This window comes from Pelophylax lessonae (genome assembly GCF_965119305.1).
Source record: "Pelophylax lessonae genome assembly, chromosome: 1".
Lineage (NCBI taxonomy): Eukaryota > Metazoa > Chordata > Amphibia > Anura > Ranidae > Pelophylax > Pelophylax lessonae.
The window spans coordinates 10,510,523-10,528,307 of record NC_138768.1 but is presented as its reverse complement, the minus strand read 5'-3'; the positions used below and the strand labels follow the sequence as shown (position 1 = coordinate 10,528,307).

Here is a 17,785-nt window from a genome sequence, read left to right as displayed (position 1 = left end):
ACAGTGGTGTCAGTTTTCATGTCAATCACCCAAAATTTCCTGTCTGTGGATAGTGCCCTCAAAACAGGGAGGAGCTTTTCTTCAGTCCAGGCTTCTCCCTTGATTTCAACCACCAGGCCATTTTCCACTATGACATTCTCTTCCTTGCACCACTCAGCAGCAGCGACAGGATCCATTTCTGCGTGGGAGGGGATTCTATGGCTGAGAGGGTTGTATTGCAGGACTGTAGAAATCCCGGACGAGCCCCCACGTGTAGCACCACCCCCGCAGGAGCTGCTGATTATATTATTGGGTCTACACCCTGCCTAACAACCCAATCAAATTGGCTCGATCCCTCCTCAGGCACAACTGACCCAGAATAGGACTGGACTATCAAATAGATACACAGGTTGGAATACAATACTTCACTATGCAACAATACCTTGTTACCTTCTTGAATAGTAGTCCTTCTGGGTGACACAATGGAACAACGCACAAGATTGTAATTAACCAAACTTAGTTTACTATGTATCAAATTGAATAGGGGAGATACAATACAATACAATACAAGTCCATAAAAGGTTATTTAAAACAGCTTTAAAAAGGTAAAAGAATACCCCCACACTCCTCCTGCATTAAGGCTAGACACAGTACCAGGTAGGTGGGCCTATCTGAGTCCCTCCCCCAGAGTTCTCTTCTTTCTTGTTGATCTTCGCTAGCAAGGTTATTGAATAGAGCTCATTTGTAATCCAGATTAGGAATAAAGATCAAGAGAGAAAAAACAACGAGCTGTTAGTTGTCACCGCAGGGTGTCTGCGTAACTGAGCAATAACTTCTGCGAGAGAGATAAGCCTCTGGCGACTCCTTTACAGACCTTATTGTTTGTCTATGAGTCTCCTGAGAGAGTATGGTGATAAACCCCGGGGTTTTATCACCTCCTGCTGCGCTACCGCTATCTGTAGATAAAACTGTCTCTTCAGCAGATAAAGTCAGTTATTGGGCATGTGCCCTCTCACCAACAGAAGTTTCTCCTTCGCGCGCTTCCACTGCGGTCTCAGTCCTTTGGCTATATGCCAGCCGCGCGGGGTCCTTCTGGCGGATGACTTCCGGTCTCGGCAAACAGCAGTATGACCTCCAGGAATGTGCCTCGTGCTTGAGATGGGACGGTTCCACGTCGTCCCTCCAGGCTAAAAGGCTCTGGCCCAATATCCAGTGTCAGTCCTTCACTCTTGCTCGCTGGTTCCTCAGAGTCCAGCGCAGAAAGGCCCCCCCCCTTCGCGCGCTTCTCTCTTCCTTTAAATAACCTCCCCCATAGTGCCGTGCGGTGCAGCCGTGCACCCTGGATCTTGCAAAGCAGCCTGGGAGATGTAGTTTCTTCATCTTGTGAAAAGGAAGTCACAGCCCGGGAAATTCCATGCAGCTACCACTAGAGGGAGCCTAGTTCCTGGATCTTGCAAAGCAGCCTGGGAGATGTAGTTTCTTCATCTTGTGAAAAGGAAGTCACAGCCCGGGAAATTCCATGCAGCTACCACTAGAGGGAGCCTAGTTCCTTCCCACATATCAAACAGTGTCTTTAGGCATGTTTAACCCCGCTACACATGGGTCCGACAAAATTTTACAACACAGGCCCTGAATCCGGGACAGACTTGGACCGGGGACAGTGTCCTCAATCCGGGGACTGTCCCTGGAAACCGGGGACATCTGGTCACCCTACTCCAAAATCCAGTCCCTTTCGGACTCCTATTGTGAGACTCGTCAAAGTGTCTCTCGAGAGGACACGGATCATTCCCGTGTAAAATCTTACAGAAATCTTCCCTAATCCCAACCTTTAATTATCATTTTATTCCCCTTACATACAATGTTTGGAACCGGCATTTACTGACATCAATAACTCTCGTCGTGGTACAGACCATAAATTCCCTCATTGTTATATACAGGGTTATTCTACATTTCCACACTATATATGTGTGTATCCTCATCTGCTGGAGATAAAAGACGTCACAGTGACTATGGAGGAAGAGGACGGACATGACGGGGGGGGGGGGTTACTGGGTGTAAATAGAAATAAGATCTTATTACCTCCTCTGCTGCCACTTCCAGTAATCGCTTCTATTTCCTGCCGCATGGATCTTCCTGTCTTTATTCCAGATCACTTCCTATCTGCACCTGACATCACTTCCTGTCTGTATTCCATAAAAACTTCCTGTCTGGATATGAGTGAGATTACCGCCTTGTGGAGTTTAGAGGAACTGCAACCCCAAGAAATGTCTCATAGAAACCATTTCTTTTATTATTTTTATTATTATTATACAGGAATTACATAGCGCCAACAGTTTGCGCAGCGCTTTACAATATGAGGGAAGGCAATACAGTTACAAGACAATTCAATACAGGAGGAATTGGAAGGCCCTGCTCGTTAGAGCTTACAATCTAGAAGGGAGGGTCAAGTGAAACAAAAGGCAATAACTGTGGGGGATGAGCTGATGGAGAAATTGGAAGTACAGTTGTTAGGTGTGGGTAGGATAGGCTTCTCTGAAGAGGAGGGTTTTCAGGGATTGTCTAAAAGCTAAAAGAGTAGGAGATAATCGGACAGATTAGGCTAAGGAGTTCCATAGGATTGGAGAGGCCCTGGAAAAGTCCTGGAGGTGAGCATGGGAGGAGGTGACGAGGGAGCTAGAAAGCAGGAGCTTTTGAGAGGAACGAAGAGAGTGATTAGGTTGGTATTTTGAGACTAGGCTAGTGATGTAGCTGGGGGCTAAACTGTGGATGGCTTTTTAAGATGTTGTTAGTATTTTGAATTTAACTCGTTGGGATGGGCAGCCTAAGGTTGCCCAACCTGGCCAGTCTCTCCGGGTAATTACGTTTAAATGCTTGGATTAGACCCTTCGCATGGATATTGCTTACTGGTTCCCACAAACTCTCTTCGGGCCTGTAACCCTTCCATTTAATCAAGTACTGAACTTGGTTACGCCTTTTCCTGCAATCAATAATTGCTTCCACTTTAAACTCCTCTTCTCCATCAATTAATACAGGTTCTGGAGGACCACAATTTCTTTCAGGGAATGGATCTGGCAATGCAGGTTTCAGCAATGATACGGGAAAAACAGGGTGGATCTTAAAGGAATCAGGTAACACTAATTCATAGATGACGTCATTGATCTTCTTCTTTACTGAAAGGGGACCCACATATTTAGGCCCAAATTTCATTGATGGGCAGGTTAACTTCAGGTTTGTTGTAGCCAACCATACCTGGTCACCAGTTTCCAAGATCAATTCTCCCCTTCTTTTACTGTCAAAGAATTTCATGTTAGTCTCCTGTGTTTTAGCCATAGTTTCTTGCAGCAATTTGTTATTGGATGCAAAAAAGTTTACTGTGTCCTGGACAGCAGGGACAGGACAGTCAGGAGTTGCAGTGATCAGAAAAGAAGGATGGCAACCATAATTAGCAAAAACCGGAGTATGCTTAGTAGCAGAATGTTCTGAGTTGTAAGCAAACTCGGCCAATGGCAACAGCGTTACCCAGTCATCCTGCGAAAAGGATGAGAAACAGCGTAGATATTGCTCCACTGTCTGATTGGTCCATTCCGTCTGACCATTGGTTTGCGAGTGGTATGCTGAAGAAAAAGACAACTCAATTTTCAACGTTTCACATAAGGACTTCCAAAACTTATAGGTAAATTAAACCCCGCGGTCAGATACTATATTGGCAGGAATTCCATGCAGTCTCACAATTTCCTTAATGAACACTTTTGCCGTATCCACAGCTGATGGTGTGCCCTTCGTGGGTAAAAATGTGCCATCTTGGATAGCTGATCCACGACCACAAAGATGGTAGTATGGCCTTCGGATGAGGGAAGTTAAACAATAAAGTCCATCTATAACATTTTCCATGCCCTGTCTGGAATCGGCAGAAGTTTGAGTAGGCCCCAAGACCTGGTCCTGCTTGTCTTGTTCCGGATGCAGGTTTTCCAGATTAGGCCACCAGAAGGTTTGCTAGTCTCGGTATTCGTATGGATTCCAAAATGTCCTGCAAGAGCATGGTCATGGCAGAGACCCAGAATAGTGACCGGAAAATTTTCAGGTATGAAGATCTTACTCTCATGCCACAAAAGTCCATCCTTAACTTGCAGAGTTACTCCAGGAGGTGATGGAATTCCCACAGATGCCTGCTTAATTTGTAGTAACAAGTCTTCAGGAAGTTCCCAGAAGACGAGATTATATATGGAACCACAGATTCTTCTGCATTACAGAACACGTGGGAGAGTGCATCTGGTTTAGTGTTTTTTGATCCCGGTCTGTGGGTAACATGGAAAGAAAATCTGGAGAAAAAGAGAGCCCACCTGGCCTGATGTGGCTTCAGACATTTAGCAGCTCACAAGTAGTCCAGATTCTTGTGGCCGGTGTATACCAGAATTGGATGAGCTGCCCCTTCTAAGAGGTACCTCCATACCTCCAGAGCTGCCTTTATTGCCAAGAGTTCATGATCACCAATGTCATAGTTCCTTTCCGCAGGAGATAGTTTGTGCGAGAAGAATGCAACAGGGTGTAACAAAGCCTTGGCTCCTTGGCGTTGGGGCAACACTGCCCCTACTGCTGACTCAGAAGCGTCTACTTCCAGAACATATGGTAGGGTAGTGTCTGGATGTTGGAGCACAGGTGCAGAAGTAAAGAGGTTTTTCAGGGTTTCAAATGCGGTCTGTGCTAGGTGATAGGGGATATAATTGCAGATAAATCCTTAATGAACTTTTGCAAATCCCATGAATCGTTGTACCCCTTTCTTGTCTGTAGGAGCCGGCCAGTCTAAAATGGCAGACACTTTATGAGGATCCATCTTAATGCCCTCCGTAGAAAGGATTAGGCTCAGGAACTAAATGTTCTGTTGTCCAAACTCACAATTCTCGGGTTTTGCGTATAGGCCATGTTGTCTGAGTCGGGCCAAAACACTTCTTACATGTCGTTGATGATCCTCTAAGGTAGTAGAGAACATCAAGATATCATCAAGGTACACAATGACGAATAAGTCCAGAAAATCTCGAAAGATGTAATTTATAAAGTGCTGGAATGTTGCCGTGGCATTGCAAAGTCCAAAGGGCATTACTAGATACTCAAAGTGCCCGAAAAGAGTGCGAAATGCAGTTTTCCACTCATTACCTTCCCAAGTTCGTACCAGATTATATGCCCCACGTAAGTCCAACTAGGTAAAAATAGTGGTAAAAGGAGTCTCTGAAATAGTTCTGGTACCAGAGGTAAATGATAAAGATTCTTGATCTTAATCTTTTTCAGGTCACGGTAGTCCACACAGGGACGGAGGGAGTGGTCCTTCTTTTCTATGAAGAAAATCCCTGCTCCCGCTGGGGATGTGGAGGGACGAATAAAACCCTTCCTCAAGTTGTCATCAATGTATTCTTTCAATGCTGCAAGTTCAAGTTCTGCAACGGGAAATATCCATCCAAATGGTATTCCGACCCCAGGGAGGAGCTCGATCGGGCAGTCATATGGTCTGTGGGGAGGAAGATTTTCTGCCCCTTTCTTGCTAAATACATCCAAGAAGTCACGGTAGATTACAGGATAAGATGAATACACTTCAGCGTCAGAGTCCATGCACAGCAATGAAGACGGGTGAAGTTGCAGTTTGAAGAGGCAGGGCTGCTGACAGTAAGGAGACAGGAACTCAATTTTTCCTGTATCCTAATTAATGCAGGGGTTGGGCGCCTGTAGCCATGGCATACCCAAGATGATAGGGAATAAGGGAGAGGTTATGACATCCAGCCGTAACAGTTCCCTATGATTACCGGACATGGTGGCAGGTAAGGGAAGAGTCTCTTGCTTGACAGGTCCAGATTTAATACGTGACCCATCTGCCAAATGAATTGCCAGTCCATGAGATCTTGGCTGTAGAGTGACCTTGTGTTGGTTTGCAAATTCCAGGTCAATGAAGCAGCTACAGGCTCCAGAGTCAATAATGGCGGGTACCTGGGTAACCCCTTCTGGAAGCTGTAAAGAGATAAGGACAGTCAGGTGAGAGGAGTTGTGGGACCGCAATCACTAGTTGGCAGAAGAAAGGATTAGGCACTTACGACTCTTGACTTGGCAGGACCTCACATAGTGCCCATTCTCCCAGCAGTACAAGCACAAGTTGTTCAGTTGCTGATGTTGGCGTTCCTCTAGGGGGCGAGCGCTCCCGCCCCCGCTCGTTCACGGACATCCCCGTGTGTGTGACCGGCGGCTCCGATGTCCGCCGGCCACTCGCGATCTCCCGCAGGAGAGGGAGAAAGGCAGACGGCTGATGTAAACACAACCGTCTGTCATTCTCACTTAGATCATCACTGAGGTGTTGCGATCCTGCTATGTAGGATCGTATGTCTCTGTGATGATCTAACAAGCCACGCCCCCTGAAAATTTAGAATCACCCCCCCTAGGGACACACTTAACCCGTTGATCACCAATAAAGTTAACCCCTTCCCTGCCAGTGTCATTTTTACAGTAACAGTGCATATTTATAGCACTGATTACTGTAGTAATATCACTGGTACCCCCAAAAGTGTCAAAAATGTCAGTCAAGGGTCCGATCTGTCCGCCGCAATGTTGCAGTCCCGCTAAAAAAAACTCAGATCGCCGCCATTACTAGTTAAAAAAAAACAATAAAAATTACATAAATCTTTCCCGTAGTTAGTAAACGCAATAACTTTTGCGAAAACCATTTAAAATACGCCTATTGCGATTTTTTTTTACCATAAATATGTAGCAGAAAAAAAATTGGCCTAAAATGTTAAAAAATTTTGATTTTTACATTTTTTTTTGGAGAATTTCATATACAGTATAAAATGTGAAAAAATAGTTATTTTTTCAAAATTGTTGCTATTTTTTTGTTTATAGCACAAAAAGTAAAAATCGCACAGGTGATCAAATACCACCAAAAGAAATCTCTATTTGTGGGGAAAAAAAGGACATCAATTTCATTTGGGTACAGCGTCACACGACCGCACAATTGTCCGTTACAATCACGCAGTGCCAAATCGCAAAATAGGCCCTGGTCTTTGAGCAGCCAAATCCTCCGGGGCTTAAGTGGTTAAAGCGCTTTCCAGAAAAGTTTATTTCATGTTGATTCGTTGGTTGTCTTTCATTTCAGTGAACAATAGAGAGATAATGCCATGGTCTGAAATCCCTGAGAATGTTGACTTCTTTCACTTGGGAAAACATACAATGTCTCTTCGCAATACACATTTATGAGACCTAAAGGTCTTTGTAAATATTGATCACTTTCTCTTTGGTTGGTGGTGTGTGAATACCAGAAACCCCATTGTTCAGATACTATAAGGGTCTTTATCTATAATTAACTCATCCACAACTTGTTTTTAGACAACATTGTGTCTTGGGAAAGGTAAAGGGAAATTAAGACATTTGTCTCAAATTTGACTTGGAATCTGTCTCATAAATCACAATTTTAGAAATGATAAAATATATTTTTTTCCATAAAAGCTCCGACATATATGCAGGGCTTTTTTTCAGCTGGAACTTGGTGGAACTCTGTTCCACCACCTTTGGCTCAGGCCCTCGTTCACCACTATCACTTGGTCTGGCTTCTGTTACAAGTGACAGCCTGGCTAGCAATGGCTTCCATAGATCTGATCTCCTGAGTGGCTCCCACTGAGTGCAGGATGAAGACAAGGGAGATGCAGGTGCCTGGGGTGCAGTGGGGATGAGGACACTCCAACTGGATGATCTCCCTGCAAGCGAGAGAGGCAGAGCCACCCACAGTGTGCGGAGAGGTACTAGAGAAGAAGACGGGTGAAATTGAGATGTGGATGGGGGATGCAGAGGTAAGCAGCCGCGGAAGAAGGCTGAGCTCTGCACTCTATTTGTTGCGCATACCTGAACTCTGCACTCTTGTGTAGTGCACTCCCGAACTCTGCACATGGAGCACCCCTGAACTCTGCACTCTGTGTGTAATGCACTCCCAATCTCTGCACATAACCCCACCAAACTCTGCACTCTGTACATAATGCACTCCTGGTATTTAATGCCACTTTATGACCCTCCCACTGTTATTGAAATTTGATCACTATTTGATGCAGTTTGGAAGGTGTATGTGTCAGGGGGAGGGGGTTTTGGGGGTTTATGGTTGAGTTCCTGCACCTATTTTCTGAGAGAAAAAGCCCTGCGTTTATGTAACCCTTATCTAAATCATGGGCATTTTCTTCCTTTGTCCTGGCCCTGTACCCTAGTGTAGTGTTGATTTACCGGCTCCAGGCCCAGAAGTGAACTGCAGGTCACCATTATTATATTATTACTATACAGGATTTATATGGCGCCAACAGTTTGCGCAGCGCTTGACAAAATGAAGGCAGACATTACAGTTACAATACAATTTGGAAAAAAGGAATCAGGGGGCCCTGCTCGTTAGAGCTTACAATTTAAAAGCCATCACAAAAGAAAAACAAGATGACAAATAATCCATATCCTTATCTTCCACCAAAAAGCCTACACAAGCCAAAAGCGGAGGGACCGGGTAGATCATGTGATATCAGCATGTGACATCATCAATAACCCCGGTGTAACGTTAAAAAACCATACCCCGTGAAGAAACCATACCCTCGTCACTTCCTGTGTCAAACAGCTGAGCAGCGCAGCAGTGCGCATGCTCGGAGCCCCGGAGACGTAACAGAACAGCAAAGAAGAACACAACTGCGCATGCTCAGAGGGTAGGAAAAACTCACGGCACTGTGTGAAATGTCATACTTGCGGTGGTATAATTAAAACAGTTCGGCTGCAACATTAAACATCTCCTCTTCTATCGCTGTGACTTCCCTGATCTCCCCTAATAAATATAAAAGCGGCGGCGGGTGTATGAGATGAAAATGACGCCGATCTCGGCTCCGTGATCCGCTTTTATATTTATTAGGCGACATGAGGGAAGTGACAGGGGAAGGAGCGGAGATGACTGATGTTGCAGAGGATTTGTTTTAATGTAACGGCGGCAAGTGTAAGGACCGTGAGAAATCCATACCCTCCGTAGGTGCACCGGAAGTGACGAGGGTATGGTTTTCTCACGGGTATGGTTTTTTCACGGAACACCGGACACAGCTGGGAGCAGACACACCCCTCTCCTCCCTGCTCCTGCTCAGGCCAATCACAGAAGACGGATTACCCTGAAAGGAAATCATGGCACATATTTTTTAACCAGGGACACTTCTTCTGTCTCCCATAAAATTGGGGAATATCCCCTGAAACCGGAGATATCTGGTCACCCTACAGGAGTACAGAAGAGACTTTTCTCTCTAATTAATGTCAGTAGAAGATCCGGAGAAAGCCTGTTCTGTGTTCTGAAAGAGCAGATGGTGTGTTCTTATCATTATTATTCTATATTATATTCTTATCACAGTGACTATATAATGGTTCTAATACTCTATTATGACATGCTCCTGACCTCTGCACTCTATACACAGGACTGTATATGACATGTTCCTGACCGCTGCACTCTATACACAGGGCTGTATATGACATGTTCCTGACCACTGCACTCTATACACAGGGCTGTATGTGACATGTTCCTGACCACTACACTCTATACACAGGACTGTATATGACATGTTTCTGACCACTGCACTCTATACACAGGGCTGTATATGACATGTTCCTGACCACTGCACTCTATACACAGGGCTGTATGTGACATGTTCCTGACCACTGCACTCTATACACAGGGCTGTATATGACATGTTCCTGACCACTGCACTCTATACACAGGGCTGTATGTGACATGTTCCTGACCACTGCACTCTATACACAGGGCTGTATATGACATGTTCCTGACCACTACACTCTATACACAGGGCTGTATATGACATGTTCCTGACCACTGCACTCTATACACAGGGCTGTATATGACATGTTCCTGACCACTACACTCTATACACAGGGCTGTATATGACATGTTCCTGACCACTGCACTCTATACACAGGGCTATATATGATATACTCCTGACCACTGCACTCTATATACAGGACTGTATATGATATACTCCTGACCACTACACTCTATACACAGGACTGTATATGACATGTTCCTGACCACTACACTCTATACACAGGGCTGTATATGACATGTTCCTGACCACTGCACTCTATACACAGGGCTGTATATGACATGTTCTTGACCACTGCACTCTGGTCATTATTCAGGGTAACTCTAAATTCATGACCTGTAGCGGCTTGTAAAGTTTCATATATGAGCAAAATTTGGATACTGAAGTTTGTCAGGATTGAGCCAAAACACGCAACTTTAATTTTCATTCAATACATTTTTATTATAATTTTACTTTTAACAAGATTGCAGTCATAGAATCAGGATGTAGTAAAGGAAGAAATCCAATTGGCCAGGAAAATGACTTATCTGAAATGTGAAGGCGGAGTCGTTAATAATTTGTGTACAATACAATACACAACGTGTTACATTATTATAACAAAGTATTGTAGAAAAGATCACACCATAGAAAATGGGGGAAAGGTGACATTTGTATATGAGGAACACCTTAACAATTACCACCACATTATTCTCCAGGGCCTCTGCTTTCAAAAAATATATGTTTGGGGGTTTTATCTAATGTTCATGCCCAAAATCTGCATTTTACCATGTGTGCAACAATAATACAAAAAAAGCTCTGACAGTGAAAGGGTTAATGTGAGCTAGATGGGATCACTCTGCTGTGGTCACATTAGAGCTCCCCCTAGCTGCAGCCTGGTAATAACATTGCTAGGAGGTCTATTCATTTATCTGCTACATACTTCCCAACTTTATATAAACGTCTCCTGACATTTAGGGGTCTATTCATAAATAATTTACAATCTGCCCGGTGACAATGCATGCACATTCCTTCTGTGTGAATGGGGAAACAATGAATGTTATTAGGTGATTTGCTGTGCTGGTTGAATATTTTTCATTGATTTAAAATGGAAAATGTGGTATTTTGGCACTAGATGGCGCCAACTACAATGATACTTAGCACCATCTAAAGGCTAAATAAGGTATTTTTTGTTTTAAATCAATAGTTGGTTTAATCCTGTGGTTTTATTTAATTCATGTCCTTCAATGTCTATTGTACTCATAAATGCATGAGTACGATCTCAGGTATTTGTATGAACCCCCCCAACATAGGAAACTAAGGGGTCTATGAAAAGAATGTGTTGGGTGAGAGTCACAAGCATGTGTCCAGCCGTGACAAATTCTGTCAGTATTTTATTAAACACAGTAATTTCCAATAATCGTCAGCTCCAACTAGTGGCCATAATTAGGTATTAGTTCTAAAATATCTCAATCAGGAAAAATAGTTCAATACCGCATTATGGCCACTAGATGGACCCAATGATCATAGGAAATCACTGAATTAAATAAAATAAGACCAACATTTGACATGGATGAATGAATGTTTGTCAAATTTGTTCATCCATTATTTAAAAACGAAACATGTAAGTGAAGTGGTAACTATTGAGCCAATCACTTTTCCAAACCACACATAAATGTCTGTTTTCAGTTTGAAGGGAGATATTATTTACACAAAACAAAATCAATGACGTCTATCAAGAGAAGATATGTAGAAATATAAAGACAAGCGGTGTCACCTCTCGTGCCGCACTCCGCCAAGCCACCTAAACCCACACAGGAGCAAAGGAAAGAAGTTCTCACTAGACATGGGCTGAACACCCCTCTTTTCGGTTCACAGCAGAACTCCTGAACCGGGGCAAAGTTCAGTCCCGAACTGAGAGCTCTATTTAAGTCAATGGGAGCCGAACATGAGAAATCAAAAGTGCCCATTTCAAGAGCTTACATGTAGCACTGCTACTACCTTGGGAGCTGCTTAAAGTGGGTTCCCCTGGGTTACCCATAGCAACGACTTGTAAACCCTTATTACTTTAAGTGCTTGGCTCAGTCAGTAAACAGTCAGGGGGATTCTGTTTTTGTTGTTTTTATTTTAACTTAGGATGGTTGAAGGGATGAGTGGGATACTCCAACTTTAGCAAACTATGCACAAACTTGAGGACTTCTATCTATGTTGAATGCAGCAAGGCCGCTGCTTCACCCTGCCACTGAAGTGAAGTACTTGAAAGGCGAACTACTTGGTAGATTACTCTTCAGGATTCTACTTGGCACCCCCTTTACTCACTGACTGTGCGCACTGACCTCTTGTCCACTGACCTCACTGGAGTGGTCCCCCTTCCTGGGCAGAACCCTTAGCAAGCCCCCTGGTACACACGGACACTGTTTTTCCCAGGTAGCTCTGCCTGCAGCTCCACTGTCAGCTTCTCCAGGACCTTCAAGGCTCAGCTCCACACCTGGCTCACTAGGCCGACTGCCTGTGACCACTTTCCTCGGTATGAAGGAGAGACAGCCGTCACCCTCCTCCTGGGACTCCGTTTCCTGCCAAAGACACCCTGTCACATGTGCCTTCAGCTTTATGGTCAATCCCAGGAAGCACTGTGGTGGCGCCCTCCCACTGGGACTGCCACAAAAACTTGTGTGTCACTGGCTGGGTTTCCTCCACTGTCCAACAGGCTCCCCTATTGGATACAGTGGGGACACTCCCTCAGACCAAATGAATCACACATGGACACATGCAACAGGCAAAACTAACAATCCTGCTCCCTAAGAAGCAGAAGAGCCAAAACAATGCTAGTACCTATCTAGGAGGGTGCTACATCCAGTATATGCAAGTTATTGGCCATAAAAGGGGTATTGGGGTCTGGGGGACATGTGTCAAAGCAAAGCAGTGATTATAATTATGCTTAAAGTGCAACAATAAAAATGAAAAATTCCTTTAAATATAATGCCTGGGGGTATCTCCTTAGTCTGCCTATAAAGTGGCGCATATGTAACATGTATAGAACCTGCTGCAGCAAAAATTACATTTCTATGGAAAGAAAAACGAGTCAAATCACATTTAAATTGACTCGCGGTTGAATTGCTGACACCTGTCTATTTAAAAAAAAAAAAACGGCATGGTGTCCCCCCCCCCCCCCCCTTCAAAATCCATACCAGACCCTTATCCAAGCATGCAGCTTTGGCAGGTCAGGAAAGGGAGGGGACAAGCGAGCACCCCCCCTTGAACCATACCAGGCCACATGCCCCCAACATGGGGGGGGAGTGCTAAAGGGCAGTAGGGGCTCTGCCCCCCATACTAAAGCACCTTGTCACCATGTTGATGGGGACAAGGCTCTCTTCCCCGCAAATGAGGGCTGTAGGGGTCTGGGGGGTCCTTTTGACACTTTTTTGACAATGGGTAGGCCATACTCATTCACACTGGAAGGGTGGGATCTGGGGACCCCCTTCCCAAAGGGGGCTTCCAGATTCTGATAAGCTCTCTGCCTGCAGAACCCAACAACCACAGCCCAGGGTTGTGGGAAAAAGTCCCTTGGCGACAAGGTGCTTTGGGGTGGGGGGCATGTGGTCTGCCATGGTTCAGGAGTGGGGTGCTTGCTAGTCCCCCCCCTTTTCCTGACCTGCCAGGCTGCATGCTTGGATAAGGGTCTGTTGTGGATCTTGGAGGGGATCCCACGCCGTTTTTTTTTTTTAACAATTTTTTTTTATTCAGCTGTCAGTGGGGACGCCCATTGACAGCTGATGACTAATCGGTTCTTAAGGACGCTTCCCGGCCCCGCTCATTAACAACCAGCTTTTACTGCGCCCCGATTGGGGTAAGCTTGGCCCAATCAGGGAGCAGAATGTAGTGTGCAGCACTCAGTGCATTGCAGGGCGTTCGACGGGGTGAACACCCACCGAACATCCTGCAAATTTGGGTGTTCCCCAAACAGAGTGAACAGCCAATGTTTGCCCCGAACTCATACTCAGGCCGAACCGTTTGCCCAACATTAGTTCTCACCTAGTTTATCTCGGAGTTCTCCTTCCATCCTGTTAGGGGATGGGAGAAGGATGGACTGAAAACAGAGAGACACACTTTGGGGTCACCACTGGTAAGTAGAGCCTTGAAAGGCTCGTGAAGGACATCCTTGAAGGACATCAACTTCAGAATTTCTGTCTTGTCTGTGTAAAGTTTCCTGATAAAGATATATGGGATCTCACAGCTTCTAGCTCTGTAACCGGCTATATCATTATCAGTAAATGTCACACAGACAAGCAAGACATTCTGAAGGTGATTCCTTCATTTCACGGCTCTACTTACCACTCTACACCCCAAAATTTACTCAGCCAACAAAAAGCCAACATGGTACAACACTTCATCCATGTCTCTGGTGACCTCTGATCTCCTTACAAACTGTTTCTTACATGATGAAGATCAGCCATGGAGTATATCTGAGGTTTATATCAGGGTGTGCTTCTTCCACACATGTCCAGCAACATTCATAAAGAAGACATTTCCTGCACTCAAGGCACTAATACACCTCAAGGGTTGTGTGGGATCCCTGATGTACAGGAAGACAAGACTTCAGTGAGGAACAATTCCCTCTCTAAGCACAGGAAAGTGGCTTATCCCCCGTGTGAGATCTCTGATGTCTGGAAAGATCGGACTTCCGTGAAAAATATTTTCCACACTCAGGACAGGAATACGGCTTCTCCCCATGTGAGACCTCTGATGTGTAGAATGATTGGACTTCTGAAAGGCAGGATTTCATTGAGGAACAAATCCCCTCACTAAGGAGAAGACAATGGCTTCTTCTCCTTGTGTGATTTCTGATGTCTGTAAAGACTATACTTCTGTGAAAAACATTTCCCGCACTCAAGACAAGAATACGGCTTCTGCCCCGTGTGAGATCCCTTATGTTTGTAAAGACCGGACTTGTTTGAAAAACACTTTTCACACTCAGGACAGGAATATGGCTTCTCACCTGTGTGAGTTTTCTGATGTGTGTAGAGATTGGCTGTCTGTGAAAAACATTTTCCACACTCAGGACAGGAATAAGGCTTCTCCCCTTTGTGGGATCTCTGATGTGTGTAAAGAATGGACTTCCTTGAAAAACATTTCCCACACTCAGAACAGGAAAATGGCCTTTCCCCCGTGTGAGATCTCTGATGTGTGTAAAGATTGGATGTCTTTGAAAAACATTTCCCACACTCAGAACAGGAATACATCTTCTCCTCCATGTGAGATCTCTGATGTGTGTAAAGACTGGACTTGTCTAAAAAACATTTCCTGCACTCAGGACAGGAATACGGCTTCTCCCCCGTGTGTAGTCTTTGATGTTTGTACAGATTAGACTTATGTGAAAAACATTTCCCGCACTCAGGACATAAATATGGTTTTTCCCCTGTGTGAGTTCTTTTATGCATATTAAGACGAGATACAAAACGAAAACACTTCCCGCACTCAGTACAGGAAAACCTCTTATCTGTTGGAAGGACGGCATCGTCCCTCACAGTCTGAGGTTCCTCAGGATAAGAGGAATACGATGGTCCATCTACACTGTGTGGTGCCGGATGGACATTGGAGGTAGTCGGGTTTTCTCCTGGACTATACTGTGTGATGTCCTCATCTTCTACTTTACAGTCTGGAGACAAAGTGAGACAATCCTCTGAGGTTTTCCTCATCTTCCGTCCATGTACTAAAATAGAAATAAAAAGATTAATACTAGACATGAGCAGATTGGTTTCCCTAAACCAGGACTCCTCCCACATCAGGCAGCTTTGTCTCTGATCTCCTACCAGTTCATTTCCTTATTCATGAACCTTAGTCAGAGAGTGAGGAAACTATAGGAGTAACGGTGATGAGGGGATTATAGTCCCCACCCCCTCTATCACTCATTGTAATCTTTGCAACATAAGAAGTCCTGCACTTAGTTATTTAGTCCATGATTTAGTCATGAATAACAGCGGGGCTGAGCCCCACCAGAGGTCAGAGAGTGAGGATGGGGGAGAACAACCAAGATGAAGACTGGACTGATCCTGAAGACCACCATCATTGGGTTTTCTGACTCCTCCCTCATTATCACTTTCTGTTTAAGGTTTGAAATGTTTAAGGATGTTATCACATTATTATCACCATGTAAAAGTCTGTGCTCCAATCAAATCAGATATAAAATGTCCAGTTGGTAGAAAATGGGTGCAAAATAAGTAAGGCCTATGTAATGTACAACTTATTATATAGGATACAAAAGTTAGGACTTTACAGTCTCAGGAGTATGTAATGTACAACATAGAGTATATAGTGCAGGGGTCAGGAGTATGTAATGTACAATATAGAGTATATAGTGCAGGGGTCAGGAGTATGTAATGTACAACATAGTGTATAAAGTGCAGGGGTCAGGAGTATGTAATGTACAACACAGAGTATACAGTTGTGCTCAAAAGTCTGCATGCCCTTGGAGAATTGGTAATATACAGGATGTACCATTTTAAAAGGAAACATTCATATTCTGTAACTGGAGGTGATAGCAGAATGGCACAATCATACAACAAAAATGGCAACAAGTATACCAATGAAATGCCCCCCCCCCCCCGTTCAGAAGTCTGCACCCCCTTAGTTCCTAATACTGTGTATTGCCCCCTTTACCATCAATGACATCCGTCAGTCTTTTGTATTAGTTGTCTATGAGGCCCCGAATTCTTGCAGGTGGTAAAGCTGCCTATTCGTCTTGGCAAGAAGGAGGGGGGGGGGGGGAGAGCGGCGCCAATCTCAGTGCAGCAAGTTTAACCGCTTTCAGACCGCCCACCGCAGTTTTACTGCGGCAGTGCGGCCCTCCTAGGCGACATGACGTAGACCGATGCATGGGTCAGGTGGCTCCGATTGCCGCCTAACTCCTGCGATCCTTCCCCGCTGAGAGAGAAGGATGGTCGGATGTTGTAAACACAGTTGACCGTTCTTCTCTCTGGAATGATCATAGAGCTCCTGTGATCCTCCTATGTAGGATCAGAGGTCTCTGTGATAATTTCACAAGCCACGTCCCCATACAGTTAGAATCACTCCCCTAGGCTTGTATTTAACCCCTTGATCACCCACAGTATTAACCCCTTCCGTGCCAGTGTCATTATTACAGTAACAGTGCATATGTTTAGCACTGATTACTGTAGTAATGTCACTGGTCCCCCCAAAAGTGTCAAAAATGTCAGTTAGGGGTCCAATCTGTCCGCCGCAATGTTGCAGTCCCACTAAAAATCGCAGGCTAGTAAAAAAAATAAATGACATAAATCTTTTCCGTAGCTAGTAGACGCAATAACTTTTGCGCAAACCAATCAAAATACGCTTATTGGGATTTTTTACCAAAAATACGTAGCAGAATACAAATTGTCCTAAAATGTTAAAGGCAGGCAGATTCCTGTGTCTCGCAGCACTCTGGCCGTTCCGGTGGATTCCGGCCTAATGAAGGAGCACGCATGCCTGGACACGCCCACCGCTGTCACACAAGTCCTCTGGATGCGATGGTTTTCTCCTCTCCTCCCTGCACCTTGAGCCCGGACTCCACTGGAAACAGAGCGCTGCGAGACACAGGAATCTGCCTGCCGCCAGGACTGCATCATTACAGCATACCCCATGATCGACATGCATGTATTACAGTACCGTATGTGAATGTCTTATTACAATAAAATTTATTTTTAAACTTGCTGCACTGAGATTGGCGCCGCTCTCTCTCTCCCCCCCCCCCTTCTCTATTTCACACAGAGCTGCTTCATACTCTGCGAGCTGGCTTGAGACCAGTGGCGGCCCATCCATTGGGGGCGCAGGGGCGCCGCCCCCCCCCCCCATCCATGCGTCCGGCCCCCTAATCTACATGCAGGGCGCCAGATGCATGGATTCCAATGGGGGGGGGGGGTTTTGGAAGGCTTCAAAAAAGGGTGGGCTCAGGACGCAGTTGTGTGACA

General features: G+C 45.0%; 2 protein-coding genes across 2 annotated transcripts in view; one reads left to right on the top strand and one right to left on the bottom strand.

Annotated features, from left to right (window-relative positions):
* LOC309563383 (uncharacterized protein) overlaps nucleotides 1–17,785 on the top strand; it is a 797,887-nt gene that overhangs the window by 83,289 nt on the left and 696,813 nt on the right. The gene's annotated exons all lie outside the window — the stretch shown is intronic.
* Nucleotides 14,624–17,785, bottom strand: part of LOC309563394 (uncharacterized protein) — a gene marked incomplete at its 3' end in the record, with an annotated part of 732,657 nt that continues 729,495 nt past the window's right edge. The window contains exon 23 of the mRNA XM_082267788.1: nucleotides 14,624–15,531. Within this exon, the coding sequence (XP_082123914.1) occupies nucleotides 14,624–15,531 (908 nt within the window). The remainder of the gene's footprint in view (nucleotides 15,532–17,785) is intronic.